The sequence below is a fragment of the Spea bombifrons genome, chromosome 2 (genome assembly GCF_027358695.1).
Source record: "Spea bombifrons isolate aSpeBom1 chromosome 2, aSpeBom1.2.pri, whole genome shotgun sequence".
NCBI classification, from domain to species: domain Eukaryota; kingdom Metazoa; phylum Chordata; class Amphibia; order Anura; family Pelobatidae; genus Spea; species Spea bombifrons.
The window spans coordinates 62,267,898-62,287,390 of NC_071088.1; the positions used below are offsets into that span (position 1 = coordinate 62,267,898).

Here is a 19,493-nt window from a genome sequence, read left to right on the forward strand (position 1 = left end):
CAATAACCCGGAGGTCCAGTTAAGTTTTACCTACCAGAAGGTTGGATCAATTTTGTAGTTTTGTTGTAGTGAGAGTTAGGTTACAGTTTTTTATAGGTTACACTTTGCCTATTTTTTCATGGCTACTAGATACAGAAATAAACCCTTAACCTCATTATTTCCATGGTACCTGTCAGCACCATGTTGTTTTTAAAACTAATAAGCCCCCAAACAGAATCTTGTATTTTCGTGGTGTATATTTGTACTATTATCTTTCAATTTAAGTCTTGCATGTACACGTAAACTATGCAAAATTTCCTATGAGAGATAAGAGAATGCTAATAATGCACTCAGTAGCCTATTGGAAGCCCATATAGGAATATATAAGTACAGTAAACAGTGTGCCATCATGTAGGAGATAAGTATTTGGTATTGCAAGCCTGGTTTGTCTGCTCTATATGTCCTATTTGGCTGGCATTCTATGAGGTAATGGGAAATGTCTACACAGCCTGTGTGAGAAGGGGTAAAGGGGAGATATATTTCTGACACAAGAAACTAATTTATATGCGATTGTGACACCTTTTCAGAATAGGGAAAGATAATTCATTGAACAGTCAACAATGGTATTTGATAATACCATATTGGCTCGGATATAGGCCGCCCCCGTATGTAGGCCGTGTGATGATACGGATACCTGGAGCAGCCTCTCCCCCAGGATGTATCGTCCAGAAAGGAGTGTTGCTGAGACCGGGGTCAAGTCGGTGACTGTATCTCCCCCAGGATGCTGGTCTCAGTAGGGGAAACTTTTGGTGCGAGGTTGAAGGGTCAGTAGACGGTAGCAGGTTTGACCTGAGCTGGGGTAGGCATCGAGTCCTTTAGCCACTGGATAGGGAGGCATGTATTGATCCCTCTGCCTTCAAGTACAGCCCTTACAGAGGCTGCCAAGTGTTAAGCTCAATGCTGACAGATCCGAAGACTCTGCCGCAACCCTCCCAAGAAATGGACGCACACCAAACTCTCTGTTTATTGCAAGGCATACAAGGTTATATAGGAAAACAAGGGGTGGGTAAAACACTAGAAACAAAGTACTTTGTATATAAAAGGAAAGTTAACATAAGGAGATTAACTCAGGCATTTCATTAATACAATACAATAGTTCACGCCACAACAAAGGATCAATACCATCACCTCAAGATAATGGCAGTGCAGACAGGAAGCAGCACCAATAAACATAACGGGATTATACAAGGCAGGAACTTTTAAACACATGAAATACATCCTGGGATACAATAGTTCACACCACAACAAAGGGTTAATAACATCAGCTCCAGATAATGGCAGTACAGAAAGGAAACAGCACCAATAAACATAAAGGGATTATACAAAGAAGGAACATCAGTTTGAAAATACAAAATACACATTAATCCTTGTATGCCCACAAGTCTCAGACGGCTACCATCACACTTCTCCCCCCAATTATAGAGGGCAGATTGGGGTGGTCCCTCCCGAGACCTCACAATGTCTGACCTGCAATATGTACGAGAGATTTAGTTAAACATCCTCTTGGCGGGATAGTCCATCTGCATTACTATGAGCGCGGCCTGGTCTATATTGGACATTAAAATTATAAGGTTGGAGAGACAGACTCCAGCGCAACAACCTCCCATTGTCCCCAGATACTCGATTCAGCCATTGCAGGGGGTTATGGTCAGTCATTACTGTAAACTCCCTGCCATAGAGATAGGGCTGGAACTTTTTAAGGGCCCAGAATAAAGCCAGACATTCCTTCTCAATGGCTGCATACCCTACCTCCCTATCCAGCAATTTCCTACTAAGGAAGGCTATGGGGTGTTCTTCTCCCTTTTCATTGATCTGACTGAGGACAGCTCCAATACCAAACATGGAGGCGTCAGTTTGGACTACAAACCTCCTAGAGTAGTCAGGGGCTGCTAGTACTGGAGCATTGGCTAATATTTCCTTTAACTTTTGGAATGCCTGAGCACAAGCCGGAGACCAGATGACAATACGGAGTAAAGCCTTCTTAGTCAGGTCCGTCAAGGGTTTGGCAATACTGCTGTATGATGGCACAAATTTCCGGTAGTAACCAGTAGTGCCTAAGAAAGCCAAGACTTGTTTTTTGGTAGTCGGGGTGGGCCAGTCTACAATAGCAGCAACCTTTTGGGGGTCAGGTCTGAGATGTCCTCTTCCTACTTTATGACCCAGGTAGTTCACTTCTGCCATCCCTATCTGACATTTATCAGGACGTATAGTGAGTCCTGCAGCTCGTATTCGGTCTAGTACATCCCCAAGGTGGTGTAGGTGTTCATCCCAGTTACTATAGATGGCAATGTCATCGAGGTAAGCACAGGCATAACTCTGCGCTCCATCGAGCAAGCGATCCACAAGCCGTTGAAATGTGGCTGGGGCATTCTTCTTCCCAAATGGCATAACCTTAAACTGGTATAGGCCAAATGGGGTGATTAAGGCCGACTTTCTCTGGTCCTCTTCCGCTAGAGGAATTTGCCAATAGCCCCGGCTGAGATCCAGGGTGGTCAGATACTGGGCTCCTGCTAATTTGTCTAAAAGGTCGTCTACCCGGGGCATGGGGTAAGCGTCAGCAACAGAGATGTCATTGAGTCGACGGTAGTCAACACAGAAGCGAGTGGTCCCATCCTTTTTAGGGACTAACACTACCGGCGATGCCCAGGGACTATCAGAGTGCTCAATGACACCCAGAGCAAGCATCTCTGCTATTTCTTTCTCTAAGTGGTGTCACACTGCCTCGGGCACTCTATAAGGAGGCTGACGCAGAGGACGATGTCCTGCTGTGTCAACCCCATGCTGTGCTAGGTGCGTGCGGCCTGGGAGGGAAGTAAACATAGCGCTCCTAATCTCAAGTACCTGTCGGACCTGTCTGCCGGCCTTTTCTCCTAATTGGGAATTTAGGTTAACCTGGTCAAGAGAGATTGCCTTACGAGTCTCTTCAAGTAGATCAGGGAGAGACTTATTCTCTTGCTCCCCCTGAGGGGCGATACAGATGGCTGTCACTGTCTCAGGACGTTCCACATAAAACTTTAGCATATTGATGTGAAAGGTGCGTTGACCGCCCTCTGGGGGGTCTCGCATTGCTACATATGTGGTATTGTTAAGTCGCTCACTGATGGTCCAAGGTCCACACCACTTAGCTTGCAATTTGTTCTGGGGGTTAGGCACCAGAGCTAAAACTTTCTGTCCCACTTGAAACTCACGGTATCTAGCTGTACGATCATACCAGACCTTCTGACGTGTCTGAGCAGCTCGTAAATTATCATGGGCAAAACGGGCTAGCGTCACTAATTTTTCCCGCAGTTCTAGAACATAGGGAAGGATAGCATTTTCTTCCGAGACTGATTTTTCTTCCCAGTACTCCTGGAGTAGGTCTAATGGTCCCCGTACTTTATGCCCATATAGTAGTTCAAAGGGGGAGAATCCTGTTGATTCCTGTGGCACCTCCCGATAAGCAAAGAGGAGGTGCGGCAGATATCTCTCCCAGTCTGGCTCAGTGTCCACGAACGCCCCAATCATGCGTTTTAATGTGCCATTGAAGCGCTCACAGAGACTATTGGTCTGGGGGTGGTAGGGGGCAGTCCGAATGGCTCGGACCCTACACAACTCCCAAATTTGTTGTAGGAGGTCCGAGACAAACTGAGCACCACAGTCCGAGAGGATCTCCCCTGGGAAACCTACACGGGTAAAAATAACAATAAGGGCTTCAGCTACCCTCTTAGCAGTGATGGAAGATAACGCCACTGCTTCAGGGTAGCGGGTAGCATAGTCAACCACTGTAAGAATATATCGTTTCCCTGATCGGCTGGGTTTGGCTAATGGACCAATAATGTCTACAGCGACCCGCCAGAAGGGCTCCTGAATGATGGGTAAGGGATGTAAAGGCATTCGGGAGTGATCACCACTTTTACCAACCCGCTGACAGGTATCACAGGATTTGCAAAAGTTACGCACGTCTCCTGTGACACCGGGCCAAAAAAAACCCTTCAACAAGCGTTTAGTAGAACGTTTCACCCCCAAATGACCCGCCAGCGGAATCTCATGGGCGACTCTAAGAAGTGTCTCCCGGTAGGGTCGAGGTACCACTAGTTGTTTTTTCTCTAACCAGGGTTGTGCAGGGTTTGGGCTCTCTATTATACGATACAACAGTCCATCCTCCCGTTGCACTCGACTCATGCTCTTCCCCCTGCCCCCTGAATCTGCTTGGGACCGGAGAGTCGACAAGGATGGGTCCCTTGCTACCTGTGTCTTAAAGTCAGCAGGGTGGGGCCACTTTAAAGGTGAACAGTCAAGGTCAGGAAAGTCAGAAGGCAGCATACTCACTGTAGAAGGGTCTCCGGCTGGTTCAGATACAGCTAGGTTGCCGTTTCCTCTGGTCTGGCTGCGAGTTACAGCAGTTATTTCTTCCTGCGGCCGGTATTGGCTAACCAACATTCCCAGATCATTTCCCAATAATACATCCGCAGGTAATCCATCCATTACTCCAACTACAACAGTCCCTTGTCCTGTCCCCCAATTCAGGTGAATCTTGGCAGTGGGGAGGGTATGGTAAGCACCCCCGGCTGTGCGGATAGTAACCTCCTGAGGTAACAGGTTATTTGGAGGTAGACATTTAGGTTTGACCAAGGTGATAGTGGCCCCAGAGTCTCTCAATCCTGTGAAGGGTCGCCCGCCCACAGTAACAGCCTGCATATGTCTGTCTAGACTTGAGTTACTAGGTAGATGGGTAGTGTAGGCCTCATAGACAGTCTCAGTCACAGGAGAAAATTTGCAGTATGGTTCGCCTTGGACAAATCCCACAACAGCAGACCTCGGACATTGAGCTTGGACATGTCCAAATCCATTGCATCTGTAGCATTGTTTTCCGGGGGAGGACTGCCGAGGAGTAAAGGATGTGGTTCGGGTGGGAAAAGATGGTGTGTTCTCTGTCTTAGGTCTGGTGTTGCCAGCTGGCGCTCTGGCCCAAGGCTGTCTGGTCAGTGGCTCTGTTAGTGGGTTATGATGGCGAACCTGCATATCAATATCTCGATTTGCCACATACTCGTCTGCCAGCCGGGCAACATCACTGAGGGTAAGAGGTTTCCTATCCCTTACCCAGTTCCGAATGTCCTCGTGGCAGTGCCAAAAGAATTGCTCCATTTACATCAGCTGTTTTAGTTTATCAAAGTCCTGGATATCTGCCATTAGGAGCCACTGCTCATAGGACCTGTTTATGCGACTGGCCCATTCACTATGGGTTTCTGAATCTTTCAGTCTATCATTTCGGAATTGCCGTCGATACGTATTGGCGTTTAAGGCATATCGGTCCAAATAGCTCTTTTTACTGCTGCATAATGGAGGGCCCCCTCACCTTGTAGAGCCAGAAAGGCAGCTCTAGCACGACCCGTAAGGTTACCTTGCAGCAGGGGAACCCAATCAGCCTCTCTGATCCGATAGACCTGGCACTGCTTTTCGAAGCCCTGTAGAAAGGCGTCAATATCCTCTTTAGTTTCATCAAAGGGTAGGAAGGATTGCCGAGTCACCCTTAAATCAATTTGTAATCCATGGGAGTCAGACTCCCCTTGTGTACGCTGGCTGCAGCTCTGCTGCTCCTCTCGAAGTTCCAAACGAATTTTATCCCGCAGTGCCAACTTTTCCTCCAAGGTGACAGGCCTATCATAGAGAGCAAGAACCTCCCTCATCTGGAGATCAAACTCTGTCTGTGGGGTAGCCATGTTGTGTTGTTCCCCATCCATGTTGTGCAGGGTTTGGATTAATGCAGCTTTTCGCTGCTGGCCAGGATCACCTCCTCGGGCAGTCACTAGTTCACGAAGAGTGGGACCAGTCAGCAGTTCATAGTCCATTGGTATTAGTGCTGACCAAGGTAGAGTAGGTACATCCCACCGCTTGCCTCCAAATGTGACGATACGGATACCTGGAGCAGCCTCTCCCCCAGGATGTATCGTCCAGAAAGGAGTGTTGCTGAGACCGGGGTCAAGTCGGTGACTGTATCTCCCCCAGGATGCTGGTCTCAGTAGGGGAAACTTTTGGTGCGAGGTTGAAGGGTCAGTAGACGGTAGCAGGTTTGACCTGAGCTGGGGTAGGCATCGAGTCCTTTAGCCACTGGATAGGGAGGCATGTATTGATCCCTCTGCCTCCAAGTACAGCCCTTACAGAGGCTGCCAAGTGTTAAGCTCAATGCTGACAGATCCGAAGACTCTGCCGCAACCCTCCCAAGAAATGGACGCACACCAAACTCTTGGGGAAGACTTCTCTGTTTATTGCAAGGCATACAAGGTTCTATAGGAAAACAAGGGGTGGGTAAAACACTGGAAACAAAGTACTTTGTATATAAAAGGAAAGTTAACATAAGGAGATTAACTCAGGCATTTCATTAATACAATACAATAGTTCACGCCACAACAAAGGATCAATACCATCACCTCAAGATAATGGCAGTGCAGACAGGAAGCAGCACCAATAAACATAACAGGATTATACAAGGCAGGAACTTTTAAACACATGAAATACATCCTGGGATACAATAGTTCACACCACAACAAAGGGTTAATAACATCAGCTCCAGATAATGGCAGTACAGAAAGGAAACAGCACCAATAAACATAAAGGGATTATACAAAGAAGGAACATCAGTTTGAAAATACAAAATACACATTAATCCTTGTATGCCCACAAGTCTCAGACGGCTACCATCACAGGCCGCACCCTAAAAGTTTGGTGCTTTTTTAAAGAAAACGTTTTTTTCTTTAAAAAAGCACCAAAAAAACATGCTGCCACTCTGTCTCCCCCCCCAGATATGCTGCCACTGCCCCCCCGAGATATGCTGCCACTGTCCTCCTCCTCCTCCCCCCCGAGATATGCTGCCACTGTCCTCCCCCCCCGAGATATGCTGCCACTGTCCACCTCCCCCCCCCGGAGATATGCTGCCACTCAATCCGCGTATACAAATTCCGGTGCCGGCACTCAGCGGATCATGCCGTGGATTCTTAAATCAATGTTCGATTCAGTTTGAACTCACCCCTCATATGTTTGCCTCTGAAAAAGCGAAAGTGGGCTATATCATTTCATTGTTGTCGGGTAAAGCCTTGGCCTGGGCTTCGCCATTATGGGAGAATTACTCTCCTAAAGTTCATAACAGTGCATCGTTCATCTCTGCATTTTGTAGAACCTTTGATGTTCCTGGAAAAGCAGCCACAGCTTCGTTGTCGTTGCTTCACTCTTCTCAAGGCTCCCACTCTGTAGCTGAATACGCAATTGAATTCAAGACTTTAGCAGCAGAGGTGAATTGGTCGGATGAGGCTTTAATTGCAGCTTTTTATGACGGGCTATCTGAGCGTCTTAAGGATGAACTGTCTACTAGAGATTTACCTGATGATCTAGAAGATTTTGTTTCTTTGGCTCTGAAATTGGATAGTCGTATTCGTGAGAGACAATCGCAAAGAGCTAAAAGATTTGAATACAGATCCTGTCATCAGCTACCCTCCAGCCCACCCCCCAGACCTTCGTCACCTGTTTTACCTCCAGAAGAGCCGATGCAACTGGGAGCTACTAAATTGTCTTATACGGAAAAGAATCGTCGTTGGGCAGAAGGGTTATGTCTATATTGTGGCAAGAAAGGTCATTTTGTTCGAACCTGCCCCAACAAGCCGGGAAACTACCGTGCCCAGTCCAAGTAAAGGGGCCTTGTCTGGCTGAGCATATTTCAGCCCCTAAATTTAAAGATTGTTTTCATGTTCCTGTGTCTCTGGAATGGGGTGGGAAGAAAATTTCTTCATCAGCTATGATAGACTCTGGAGCTGCTGGCTCCTTTATTGATAATAATTTTGCTCTCTTTCATAAGATTCCCCTTGTCAATGTATTTCCACCTATCGCCATTTCTGCCATTGATGGTCGTCTGTTACAACCTTCGTTCATTACACAACAAACTTCTACCATACTGCTCTCCGTGGGATTATTTCATCAAGAAACCATATCGTTTCGTGTTATTTCGTCTCCTGCATGTCCGGTTATTTTAGGCCTTCCCTGGCTTCGGCTTCACAATCCCTCAATTAATTGGTGTTCTGGGGATATCCTGGGATGGGACCAGAAATGTTCTACCTGTTTCCAAGACAACCTCCATTCGTTCTATATCAGCTACAGCAGTGCCTTGGGCTTATCAGGATTACCAGGATTTATTCGATAAAAAACAGGCCGAAGTGTTGCCTCCTCACAGACTGTATGATTGTCCTATTGAATTGCTGCCGGGCACTATGCCCCCACGGGGTCGTACCTATGCCTTGTCTTTACCTGAGTCACAGGCATTAGAGGAATATATTAAGGACAATTTGAATAGGGGATTCATACGTAAATCTACCTCCCCGCCGGAGCAGGTTTTTTTTTCATTACTAAAAAGATGGAGGATTACGACCATGCATTGACTATAGAGGTCTGAATCGTATAACTATTAAAAACAAATATCCGCTTCCCCTCATTCCGGAACTTTTTGACCGCTTACGTGGCTCTACTGTTTTTACGAAACTAGACCTTCGTGGGGCATATAACTTAATACGTATACGAGAAGGTGACGAGTGGAAAACTGCCTTCGATACTAGAATGGGGCACTACGAGTATAGGGTCATGCCCTTCGGACTCTGTAACGCTCCGGCTGTGTTCCAAGAATTTATCAATGATATATTTCGTGATATTTCTCTCCAATTTGTCATTGTCTACCTGGATGACATCCTGATTCACTCGCCGGATCTTCAATCGCACCGTACCCATGTTCGGGTTCTTCTACAGCGCCTTCGTCATAACAGACTGTACGCTAAACTCGAAAAATGTTTGTTTGAAGCTGCCAGTGTTCCGTTTCTGGGATTCATAATTTCTGCAGCAGGATTTGAGATGGATCCCAACAAGTTGTCTGCCATCTCCGATTGGCCTCAACCTCAAGCTTTACGTCCCCTGAAAAGATTTCTAGGGTTTTCTAATTATTATAGGAAGTTCATTAAAGATTTCTCTAAAATTGTACACCCCCTGACCGCCATGACGAAGAAGGGAGCCGACTGTAAAAACTGGTCTGCTGAATCCATTAGTGCTTTTACCCTCCTTAAAAAAGCTTTCGCATCTGCTCCAGTGTTACGACATCCTGATGTCACTAAGCCTTTTGTCGTGGAATTGGATGCCTCTGAGATTGGGGTGGGGGCTGTGCTTTCTCAAAGGAAAGACTTTAATGCAAAACTTCATCCGTGTGCTTATTTTTCGAAGAAATTTTCTCCTGCGGAGATGAACTATGATGTGGGCAACCGTGAGCTTCTGGGTATCGTTTTAGCACTCCAAGAATGGAGGCATCTTTTAGAAGGGGCAAGGAATACCGTCATTATCTTGACGGATCATAAAAATCTAGAATACCTCAGTCACACCAAACGACTTAATCCCAGACAAGCTAGATGGTCGTTGTTCCTCTCTAGATTCAATTTTCTCATTTCCTACCGTCCCGGGTCTAAGAATATTAAGGCCGATGCCTTGTCTAGACAGTTCGCGTCCGATTCTGACAATACGTCTGAACCTGAACCTATTATCTCCCCGTCTCAGATTATTGCGTCAGTTTCTACTCATGTGTATTCGCCAATGTATGCACGTATTCTGAAAGCGCAAACCAAGGTACCCGTTCATAGTAAATGGCCTATAGGTTCTTTGTTTGTTCCGGCTTCAGAACGACTTAAGGTTTTATCCTGGGCACATTCGGCTCTCCCGGCAGGTCACCCTAGTGCTCGGCGTACGCTGGAAATTATAGGAAGACAGTTTTGGTGGCCTGAGATAAAGTTGGATTGTGTCGATTATGTTGCTTCTTGTCACCCATGTGCCACAGCTAAAGCATCTCATTCTAAGCCTTCCGGGTTGCTTTTACCTTTACCTGTTCCCTCTCGTCCTTGGACCCATTTAGCCATGGATTTTATCGTTGACCTCCCTCCCTCCAAAGGGAATACTGTTATATGGGTTGTAGTGGATCGTTTTTCTAAAATGGCGCACTTTGTTCCACTCCCTAAATTACCTTCGGCTCCCGATTTGGTTCCTATTTTTGTCGATAACGTGGTTCGTCTACATGGTATTCCTATGCAAATAGTTTCTGATAGGGGGTGCAATTTACGGCGTTGTTCTGGAAAACCTTTTGTTCCTCATTAGGGATATCACTAGCCTATTCCTCAGCATATCACCCCCAGACCAATGGCATTTCTGAAAGAACGAACCAGACTTTAGAACAATTTTTACGTTTATTTATAAATGAATATCAAGACAATTGGACCCAACTTTTGCCCTGGGCCGAATTCACTAGAAATAATACCATTCATGAATCATCATTACTTACTCCGTTTTTCTGTAATTATGGTTACCATCCCTCCTCTTTGCCCGATTCATTTAAGGATTCCCAGGTCCCAGCGGTAGATTCGTATGTCAAACCATTACCTTCCGTATGGAACAAAGTCCGTCACGCCTTATCCACAGCAGCCCTCAAATATAAACGGCATTCTGATCGCCGTCGTCGGTTGGGTCCGTCCTATATGCCTAACGATCGTGTGTGGTTATCCACGAGAAATATTAAACTCAAAGTTCCCTCCATGAAACTTGCCTGCGTTACTTCGATTATTTCACCTCAAATATCCCACCAAGCCTGGGACGGTGCGGCCATCGACCGGCCTTCGAGAAGGGGGTAATGTCCGGTCCGGTCCCGGGTCCGGTCCGGTCGCGGTCCCGGGGTCTCGTGTGCGGCAATCCGCTCGCAGGTCACGGAGACCCGAGCTGGAGAGCTCGGGCTCCGTCTCCGGCGGGCGGACGTCCGCACGTAAGTGCGGTGGGGTCCGGAGTTCCCGATCTCCCTGCACTGGCGATCTGCAACCCGATCGCCGGTGCAAGAAGCCGGGTGGCAGGTCTGGGGATTCGGCAGCGATCAGAATAAAGACTGCTCGCTGCCTTAGGAATCCCCAGAAAGCTTTACTTACCGGTTCGCCGGTCTCCACTGGGGGCGCAGCCAATTCTCACGGCTGGAGCCGTGAGTCAGAGGGACGTCTTAGGGCACGCCCCTGACGCTCTGTTGGGGGTGTGGCTTTAAGTGGCCCCAGATTCAAAAACCCTGCAGATCTGTCCACAGGTACCCTGTTGTGGTCTTATCTCTGAGTCTGCGTTTGAGTTTTGCTGTTACCTTTGGTTGACCTTTGGCTATCCTGACTACCCTCCTGCCTGCTGATTTTGTACCTCTGCCTGAGATTCTTGTTACCGACCCCTGGCTCGTCTGACTACTCGCTTAGTGTACCTGACCCCTGGCTCACCTGACTACCCGCTTCGTGTAGCTGACCCCTGGCTCGCCTGACTACCCGCTTCGTGTACCGGACCCCTGGCTCGTCTGACTACTCGCTTAGTGTACCTGACCCCTGGCTCGGCTGACTACCTGCTTCGTGTACCGGATCCTTGGCTCCTCTGACTACCCGCATTGTGTTCCCATCATCTGCTGTTTGTTGCACCTGCTGCTTCAGCTCAGTATCCACCTTTCTCTGCTCTCACTGCGGCTTCCTCACGGTTGTGATCCTCCCGAGTACCTGCTGGTTTGCTGTTCTGAAGATCTCCTGCGGTGAGTGCCTTCTGGTGCTAGCATACGTGACACGCGTTTTGCGTAGATGTCCCCCGCCGGCCCCGCAAGACACCCGGGAGTCTGCTCTGGTAAGTTGGGGGGGGGCAGAGGTAAAACGCATTGTGCGAACGGTCACCGGCTGCGGCTAAACAACCTCCACTGCCGGTGACCGTCCGCAAGATGCGCTTAGACAACCTCCCATGCCGGCACCCCCCGTGGAAAGTGCTGGCAGGGGAGGCTGTCTGAGCGTATCGGAGAGTAGGATACAGGTCCCCTGCACCGTTGACTGCATGTCCCGGGCGTCGGGCGCTAGACCCCGAATATAGGCCGCACCCCCACTTTAAAGACTAAAAGTGGGGGGGGGAAAGTGCGGCCTATATTCGAGCCAATACGGTATTTGATAGCATTCTACTTCATTGTCTGCAAACTTCAGCAAAATGTTTCACTGAGAAAAATGTTACATAACTTTTTAAGCTTTTGTTTAAAGTGGAGAGCCAGAATAGAATTTCAAATCAAAGTGGTGGAAAAGTGGAAGAGCCCCCAAGCAGAAGCATTTTGAGGTCCACAAAACCTCTAATATTTTTTCTTTAATTTAATGTAATAAAGATTGTAAGCTTGTTTGAGCAGGGCCCTCCTCACGTGTTGTCTCTGTAAGTCAAATTTTTATGTTACATACTACTTGTTTTGTCCTGACGCTATATAAAACAAAATTTCCTCATCTTTGCATTTCTCTTTTTTAAGTTGGTGTTTCGCTTGAGATTTTTTAAAGATGTTTTTCCTTTGCTGTATGTAACCTCTTGCATCCTGCCCTTGATTGTTTCCACCAGAGTTTGCATTTGCTAAGACTTAATAAGAAGCATCTGTAAAATGTATTGGACTCCTTAAGAATTTTTTTTTTCAAATCTCCATTTATTAAAAAAGTAACATTGCATAGTTCAAAGGACAGGATACATCAGGCATCGCAATAAGACAGTATACATCAGGCGATATGCATTCAGGGAGAAGACAGTTCGAGCAGGGACTAAATACATCAAAATATACTGCATATGCTTCAATTGGTATCGAATGATATAAGGAGTTACAGTGCGATCAGTATCACGGATACAATATTACAGGATATATTAGCAAACAGTTCTGTCTTGGAGAGTTGCCGAGAGTAACAAAAAGAACCAAAGAAAATAAAACTAACAAAAATAAAGATAACAATGCACGGTAATGTATGGCTGGATGGAGTCACCCAAAAAAGGAAGAAAAATTAGGTCAGTGCGACTAACGAGACTGGTGAGATTGGTGTCAAAATGTATGCGTACTATTCAATATGTGAAGGCTAACTGCCTGGTCAACAGTCGTCAAGGTCGGGGGGGTGTCGACAAAGCTGCCGAGGATGGTCTGAAAAGTGGGAGAGGCCAGGAACTCCCTCCATGGCAACCACTTTAGCCCATTCTCATATCCTAGGCCCCTGGAGGTCATGATGAAGCTAATTTTCTTGAGCCACACGGAGACTGGAGGAGGTTTAGCCTGCCTCCAGAAGCAGGGGATGGTGGCCTTGGCCACGGTAATGAGATGGATGGTGAGAGACCTCTTGTAGGAGCCCATGCTGGATGGAGTGTAAAAGCATTGTCTCGGGGGAGGCCTGAAAGTCAGGGTCACCTATTGCCCGTATCACCGCAGTCACAGCTGCCCACAGAGGTTGTACGAGAGGGCAGTTCCACCACAGATGCATATAGGTACCCACGTCGGCCCCACACCTCCAGCACACCGGGGAGACTTGTGGGAGGAAGTGGTTGAGGTCCGCAGGCACCCTGTACCATCTGGTAAGAAGCTTGTATGCAGACTGTAATTTACTAGATGTAACCCCCTAAGGGTGAGCGATATCATCTTGTCCCACTCTTCTGACTCAAACGTACGGCACAGGTCCCTTTCCTATAGGCTTAGGAAGTACGTTTCTTTAGGGGTACGGTATGTCAAGAGAAGTTTATATAATGTGGAGAGAAGATGTGAGTGTCTGGAAGAATTTGCACAAAGAAATTCAAATGTCGTTAATGGTCTGGTCAGGTCAGAGGTGGGGGTTAGGGAGGAGACGAAGTGTCTAATTTGATGGTATAAGAAAGTTGTCCTAAAGGGTACAGGGGCAGATGGTATGAAGTCTGAGATGGGGCAGCTAGAGTCCCCAGTGTAGAGGTGAGAAACACGAAGAACCTTCTCCCTGTCTGGCAGTAGAAACTTTACGTCGGCCTGAACCAAGCCCGGTGGGAAATCAGGGTTGGAAGAGACGGGGGATAGAGGGCCCGGGCAGGGCGTGAAGGGGTATTTGGCAAGGGTCTTGTGAAAGACACGGAGCGTTGGAGTGACGGTCGGGTGTCGAGGTATGTCGGGTTGGCGATGTCTCTGTGGTAGCCATGGTATTGCAGCGATGTCTTGGGGGAAGAAGGAGTTTTCAATGTGAACCCATTGTTTGGGAGTGCTAGACGACCATTCCACCACTCTCTGTAGATGAGAGGCAACCCAGTACCCTTGGTCCTTAGTGCCGATCAGGTAAGAGAGGGCCAATCTAGGGGGGCGGTTGAACCAGACATACCTTGTGAAGGTCCTGGTCCACCGTTTAAGGAAGGATTGAGTCAGGTAGACTGGGAGGGTTTGTAGTAGATATAAAAGGTGTGGGAGAATAATCATTTTAAGCACCCTCACCCTTCCGAACCAGGATATATGGCTGAAAGACCTACAGCAGGGGGGCGAAATTGACCTCTACCAGGGTAGACAAATCGGCCGGGATGCGCACCCCAAGGTAAGTTAAACACGTATCCGTCCATCGAAAGGGGTAGATAGTTTGTATCTGTGTTTTGACGGAGGAGGGAATATGTGTGCCCAGGATTTCAGATTTTTGTAAATTGATTTTGTATTGGACAGGTCGTGGAACTGTTGCAACTCGGAGGTAATGTGTGAGAGAGAGAAGTTAATGGATTCGTGACTAAGCAAAGCATGTCATCGGCATATATAGATAGTTTGTATTCTAGGCCCGCCACTGGGAGGCCAGCAATGGTGGGGTTAGCCCGGATGGCGTTGGCCAGGGGTTCTAGCGTTAGGAGGAAGAGTAGGGGAGATAGCGAGCAATCCTGTCTAGTGCCGTTGGCTAAGGTTGGCTAAGGTGATTAAGGTGCCATTGATACTAACGTAAGCAGAGGGTGAGGAGTATAGGGCTCGTATATATTGCAGGAACATGGGACCTGCGGCCAGTTTTTCTAAGACTTGGAAGAGAAAGGCCCACGAGACCCTGTCGAAGGCCTTCTCAGCATCTATTGATACCAGAAGAAAAGGGCTCTTACGAGATTGTGCCAGCGCCATCAGGTCCAGGACCTTGAGGGTATTGTCCCTAGCCTCCCGGCCGGGGACAAAGCTGGCCTGGTCGCTGTGAATGAGTCTGGGGAGAAGGGGATTGAGTCTGGAGGATAATTGTCGCAAAGTTCAGGGTCCTTGCCGGGTTTCGCGATGACCGTGATGTGAGCAGTGTTCGTTTGGGGGTCGAGGGGCTTCCCGGCAGCCAAGGCGTTAAAGAGGGTCACCATGTGGGGACCTAGGGTTCGTATAAATTTGCTATAGTAGAGCGGGGTGAAGCCATCCGGGCCAGGGCTTTTACCCTTTGGTAGGGATTTAATCGCTCTCTCCACCTCTTCTAAGCTGATGGGTGAGTTGAGGCCAGCCCTATCCTCCACAGTTAGCCTAATTTTAAGGTGTTTGTCCAGATATTCTGCCATTCGAATGAGTGTTGGTTCATCAGGATCTTTCCCCTCGTTTAAGTTATTGAGTTTATTATAGTAGGCAGAAAAGCAACGGGCAATGTCTCTCGTGTGATGGTGTAGTGTGCCTGTCGCGTCCCTGACCTTGGGGATGTACGTGGTTGATCTCTTGGCCCTGAGAGCCCTGGCGAGTAGTTTTCCAGGTTTGTCCTCCATTTCATAAAAGTGTTTGACTCCTTAAGGCTTAACATTCCCCAATTTGAACCTTAACCACATTTTCTAGGAATGCTGCCAAAAATGCTAAACATAGCTTGCTTAAGCCTGTGGGACCCCATCTTATAATTAACTGGCAACCTTCCCAGAAATTGTGTAAGAGGGAGAGATGCCTCAGCTATAGCAGGCAAATGAATGAACAAACTTAGCAGAATTTTGGAGGTTTTGACATTTGTTTTCCTTTGTTTCATCAGGGACCCTACTCATATCATAGATCTGTACGAACACACAGAATTGACAAACTCAGTTCAAAATAGTTTGTACAAATCCAAATGCACAAGTCTAATATACAATACGATTCAGAATTTTGTAGTGAATTCCAAATAAGTTAATAGTTAAATAAGATAACTGTTCAAATGTCAACATCGTTAAAGCAGATCCTTGGAGCAAATTGAGTTGCTGGGATAGATATAAAGAAACCAATATTTTTACATCAATGGCCTGCCAGAAATCAAATAATGCTGCAGAGTTATGGCACCTTCAGGGCAGGGTACAGGGTGGAACACGTGGAGGTCTAGCCTGGATGCAGGAATTGTTTTCAACTGCAGTTGAAGGTGCTATGAGTCTGGAGAAGAATGAAGATGTGGAAGGAACAACTGGTCCTTGATCATACCAAATGTACAACAATTTTGAATCCATTATGTACACCTTATAAATTGTTCCCTATAACTGTTGGGAAATTTTATATAAATGAGTTATTTCGAAAAATCAGGACAATTGATACATTTTGAAGGTATTTCTGTCAGTTTCTCTAAGTTTGTGAGTATTCAGAGGGGAAAACATAAAAAAAAACATTTTCTGCTAGTTTTTAATAAATGAGTCATTCTAAATGTTCATATCATCATGTAACTTTGGTATCAAAAGAAAGAGCTATCTCTCCTTGAAAAAGCAATATATAGTTACATGGGTGGGAATAATAGCAGAAACGACATAGGGCAAAAATTGCATAATTGCTCTTGGACTAAAGGTACCAAAAACCCTTGGGATTAAAAAATATCATTTTTGGTTAAAAAAAAAAAAAAATGTGCATGGCTGATTACACCATAACAACAACAGTGTACTTTTTGTGGGGTATGAGAGACAAATGTTAGGGGCTGAATTATAGCTCTATCCACTATTGACCATGCCCGCCCCATTTTTGATCTCACTTAAACCATTTCCATTCATTTATCACCCAAGCTCTCATATTCAAAATTATAGTCATAGAAACAATGCAACATAGAAGAAAATAAAGTTAATTAATTTTGTTTTTGTTTTGTATTTGAAGCAAGTTACATCCACATTTTCCCCCAAACATAGTAAGCATTATTGATAAGAACATTACAAAATGAAATATGTACATTCATTTGCTCCAGATTATAGAGAAGAGTAATCAAGAGAAAACATTCATTACATAATGCAGCGTAAATTTCAAAATGTATGCTCATCTTTTAACATGGTTGGGTAGGTCGTTGACTGATATGTTGATGTAGAGTTGTTACTTGGACAAAGTAGAGATCATGGAATACAGCTACAAAAAACAGTGTAAAAAGATCTGGTTTAATGCATTTTCAACCAACCATTATGCTGTTTTAGTGGGGAATTGTATTACAAGGTTTGGTATAAAAGTGTCACAAAAGTCTACCCGTTGCCTTCCCATTTTACAGCTCTACAAGTACGTTAGCAATAATCAGTTGGAGACAAGCACCATTTAGCCCAGGGCAAAGTTCAGTGAAATTGAAGCAAAACATATTTTGATAGATAAGACTGTTAGCTGGATTTATGTTTAGCATAAAAGAATGTTAATTAAGAAGTATATCTGAATTTAAAATGTTCTATGTCTTATTCTGACACCAATTGTCCTTCAAAAGGATCAACACAATTAGGAAATCTAGAGAAATATAATGCATCTAGTTTTCTAACATTATCCTCCACTGAAAGTGAGCCTGTCATTAAAAAATTAGAGGTTACTTGTTTTTGAAGCAATATATTTACCCTGTAATGAGATAGGAAAGTCAATTTGCTACACGTATTTAATGGACTTTTTATTACATGTCTAATGGTCCTCTTAAATCACTCTTCAGTAAAGTTTAAGTTCCCTATTTCTATGAAGAAATTACAAAAAGTCTGACATTTCAATAAGTATACACTATGTGCTTATAAGCCAATTTTACTTACATTATTATTGGGATCTGATTCACTGCTCTACAAAACATTGTACACTCCAATTGAGACACCTGTATGTTCATACTGGTGTTCTGAAATTTGACTCAGCTTTTTGATGTCCGGGTACCTGAATAATATTAAAAAAAGCATGTTTAAATATGAGATTTTAAATACAAAGAAAAAAGTTTACATTTTTTTTAACTATGAGAAATAGAATTATGTTGCAAAAATGTATGCACTACTCTAAATGTAACCAATTTAATCTTAATCACATGATTTGATTTGCACAACAAAATTAGATCATACATACACTGACCCAATGTTAGACAAAGTGTCTTTATCTGGATACCAGTGTCCATGTCACTGGGGCCTATGTGCATGCCTGCAAACTCTCCGGGTTTCGCCTAGAGACATCAAGAGAAGCACCGCCTCTCCCGGTTGGCACCCAAATCTTCCAGGACATGTGAGCGAGTTACTGGCACTATCCACTCCCTTGTTTTGGGCATAGAATTATGGACAGGCAGTATGTAGGCGCAACCAATTCCTTGTTTTTCTGGGCCTTATTTTGAGTTTTTCTGTTCCTCGTTTTAAACCTGCCTACCATGTCCCTATGTTTATATCCTTTCTGCTAAAAGTAAGCACCTCGACTCTATTTCTCCTGTTTTGGTTTAGATTTTTTTTGTCGCAAACATATATCTTATGGCCATATGATAAACTGAATGTTCACATGGTTGCATCAGTTTCAGGTCCTAGGACAAGTCTGCATGTTTTTATTATCTTAGTTTAGTTTTATGCTTGCTTTTCTCCCTGTCCTTTAGTCTTGTTTACCATGCCTGCTTGTCACTTAGATCCACCTATGCACCTGTGCCATCAGCCCAGGCATGAGCACAGATTCTGCAGGTATTGCTATCTTTGTTTCTGTACTGGATGTCTACCATTCTGCACTGGTCTGAAGCAGTCCATAGGGTATCCAGACTCCCTCTCCAACACCAGACCCTCCTTTGGTTTGTGATATAGTGCCATACACTAGCATTTTCATAAATATTGTCTGTCTACATTTGGGGGTTGGCCTAAAATATTTGATTTCGACTATTTCATATCAACACAATTGACAGGTACACAACTATAGTTGTAGATTTGTTAACACATTATGCCATTATCACTTTACTATGTCACTCACCCATTTAAAGTAATATCAACATCATTATTGACAAAGAAAGAATTGACCAGTAAAACATGGTAATTCCCTCCATCACTTTCCGCTTCTACAGCCACCTTTAGTGGTTTCCCAGGTGAAATGGTACGGTTCCCGTAATGAAGACTAACCAGCTCCAAGTCACTGAATATGGATATCTTTAGATTGATTGTTTTAGGGGGAGTAGTTGTAGTGGAACTGAGAGTGGTCACTGTTTGTGTGGTGGTTGGCAGCTCAGTTGTCTGTGTGGTAGGCGGCTCGGTCGTCTGTGTAATGGTGGATGGCTCAGGGGTTGATGGCTCAGTGGCCTGTGTAGTTGTGAATGGCTCAGGGGTTGGTGTGGTTGGTGGCTCAGTGGCCCGTGTAGTGGTGGAGGGCTCAGAGGTTGATGGGTCTGTGGTCTGTGTAGTGGTGGACGGCTCAGGTGTTGGTGTGGTTGGTGGCTCAGTGGTCTGTGTAGTGGTGGATGGCTCAGGGGTTAGTGTGGTTGGTAGCTCAGTGGACTGTGTAGTTGTGGATG

At 45.6% G+C, this 19,493-nt stretch overlaps 1 protein-coding gene and 1 long non-coding RNA gene across 3 annotated transcripts; both read right to left on the bottom strand.

Annotated features, from left to right (window-relative positions):
* Window positions 1–1,042: 1,042 nt before the first annotated feature.
* LOC128472607 (uncharacterized) lies at window positions 1,043–5,329 on the bottom strand. The gene is made up of 2 exons (XM_053454521.1): window positions 4,348–5,329; window positions 1,043–1,506 (listed from the first exon to the last, which is right to left on the bottom strand). Exons 1-2 carry the CDS (start codon window positions 5,161–5,163, stop codon window positions 1,456–1,458), a joined length of 867 nt encoding a protein of 288 aa, XP_053310496.1. The 5' UTR covers window positions 5,164–5,329; the 3' UTR covers window positions 1,043–1,455.
* A 10,026-nt stretch (window positions 5,330–15,355) lies between these two features.
* Window positions 15,356–19,493, bottom strand: LOC128472622 (uncharacterized). Of its 2 annotated transcripts, XR_008346185.1 has the most exons (4): window positions 18,959–19,485; window positions 17,791–17,905; window positions 16,929–17,143; window positions 15,356–16,434 (listed from the first exon to the last, which is right to left on the bottom strand). It is a non-coding gene; the product is annotated as an uncharacterized LOC128472622 (long non-coding RNA). The 2 variants fall into 2 exon arrangements; XR_008346184.1 differs by lacking the exon at window positions 15,356–16,434 and having other exon boundaries at window positions 16,863–17,143; window positions 18,959–19,493.

Coding starts and splice junctions, on each gene's coding strand:
- LOC128472607 (XM_053454521.1), bottom strand. CDS start 5,163: ATGGAGCAATTCTTTTGGCACTGCCACGAGGACATTCGGAACTGGGTA. Junction 1,507..4,347: donor CAGCCGGAGACCCTTCTACA/GTGAGTATGCTG, acceptor TACATATTGCAG/GTCAGACATTGTGAGGTCTC.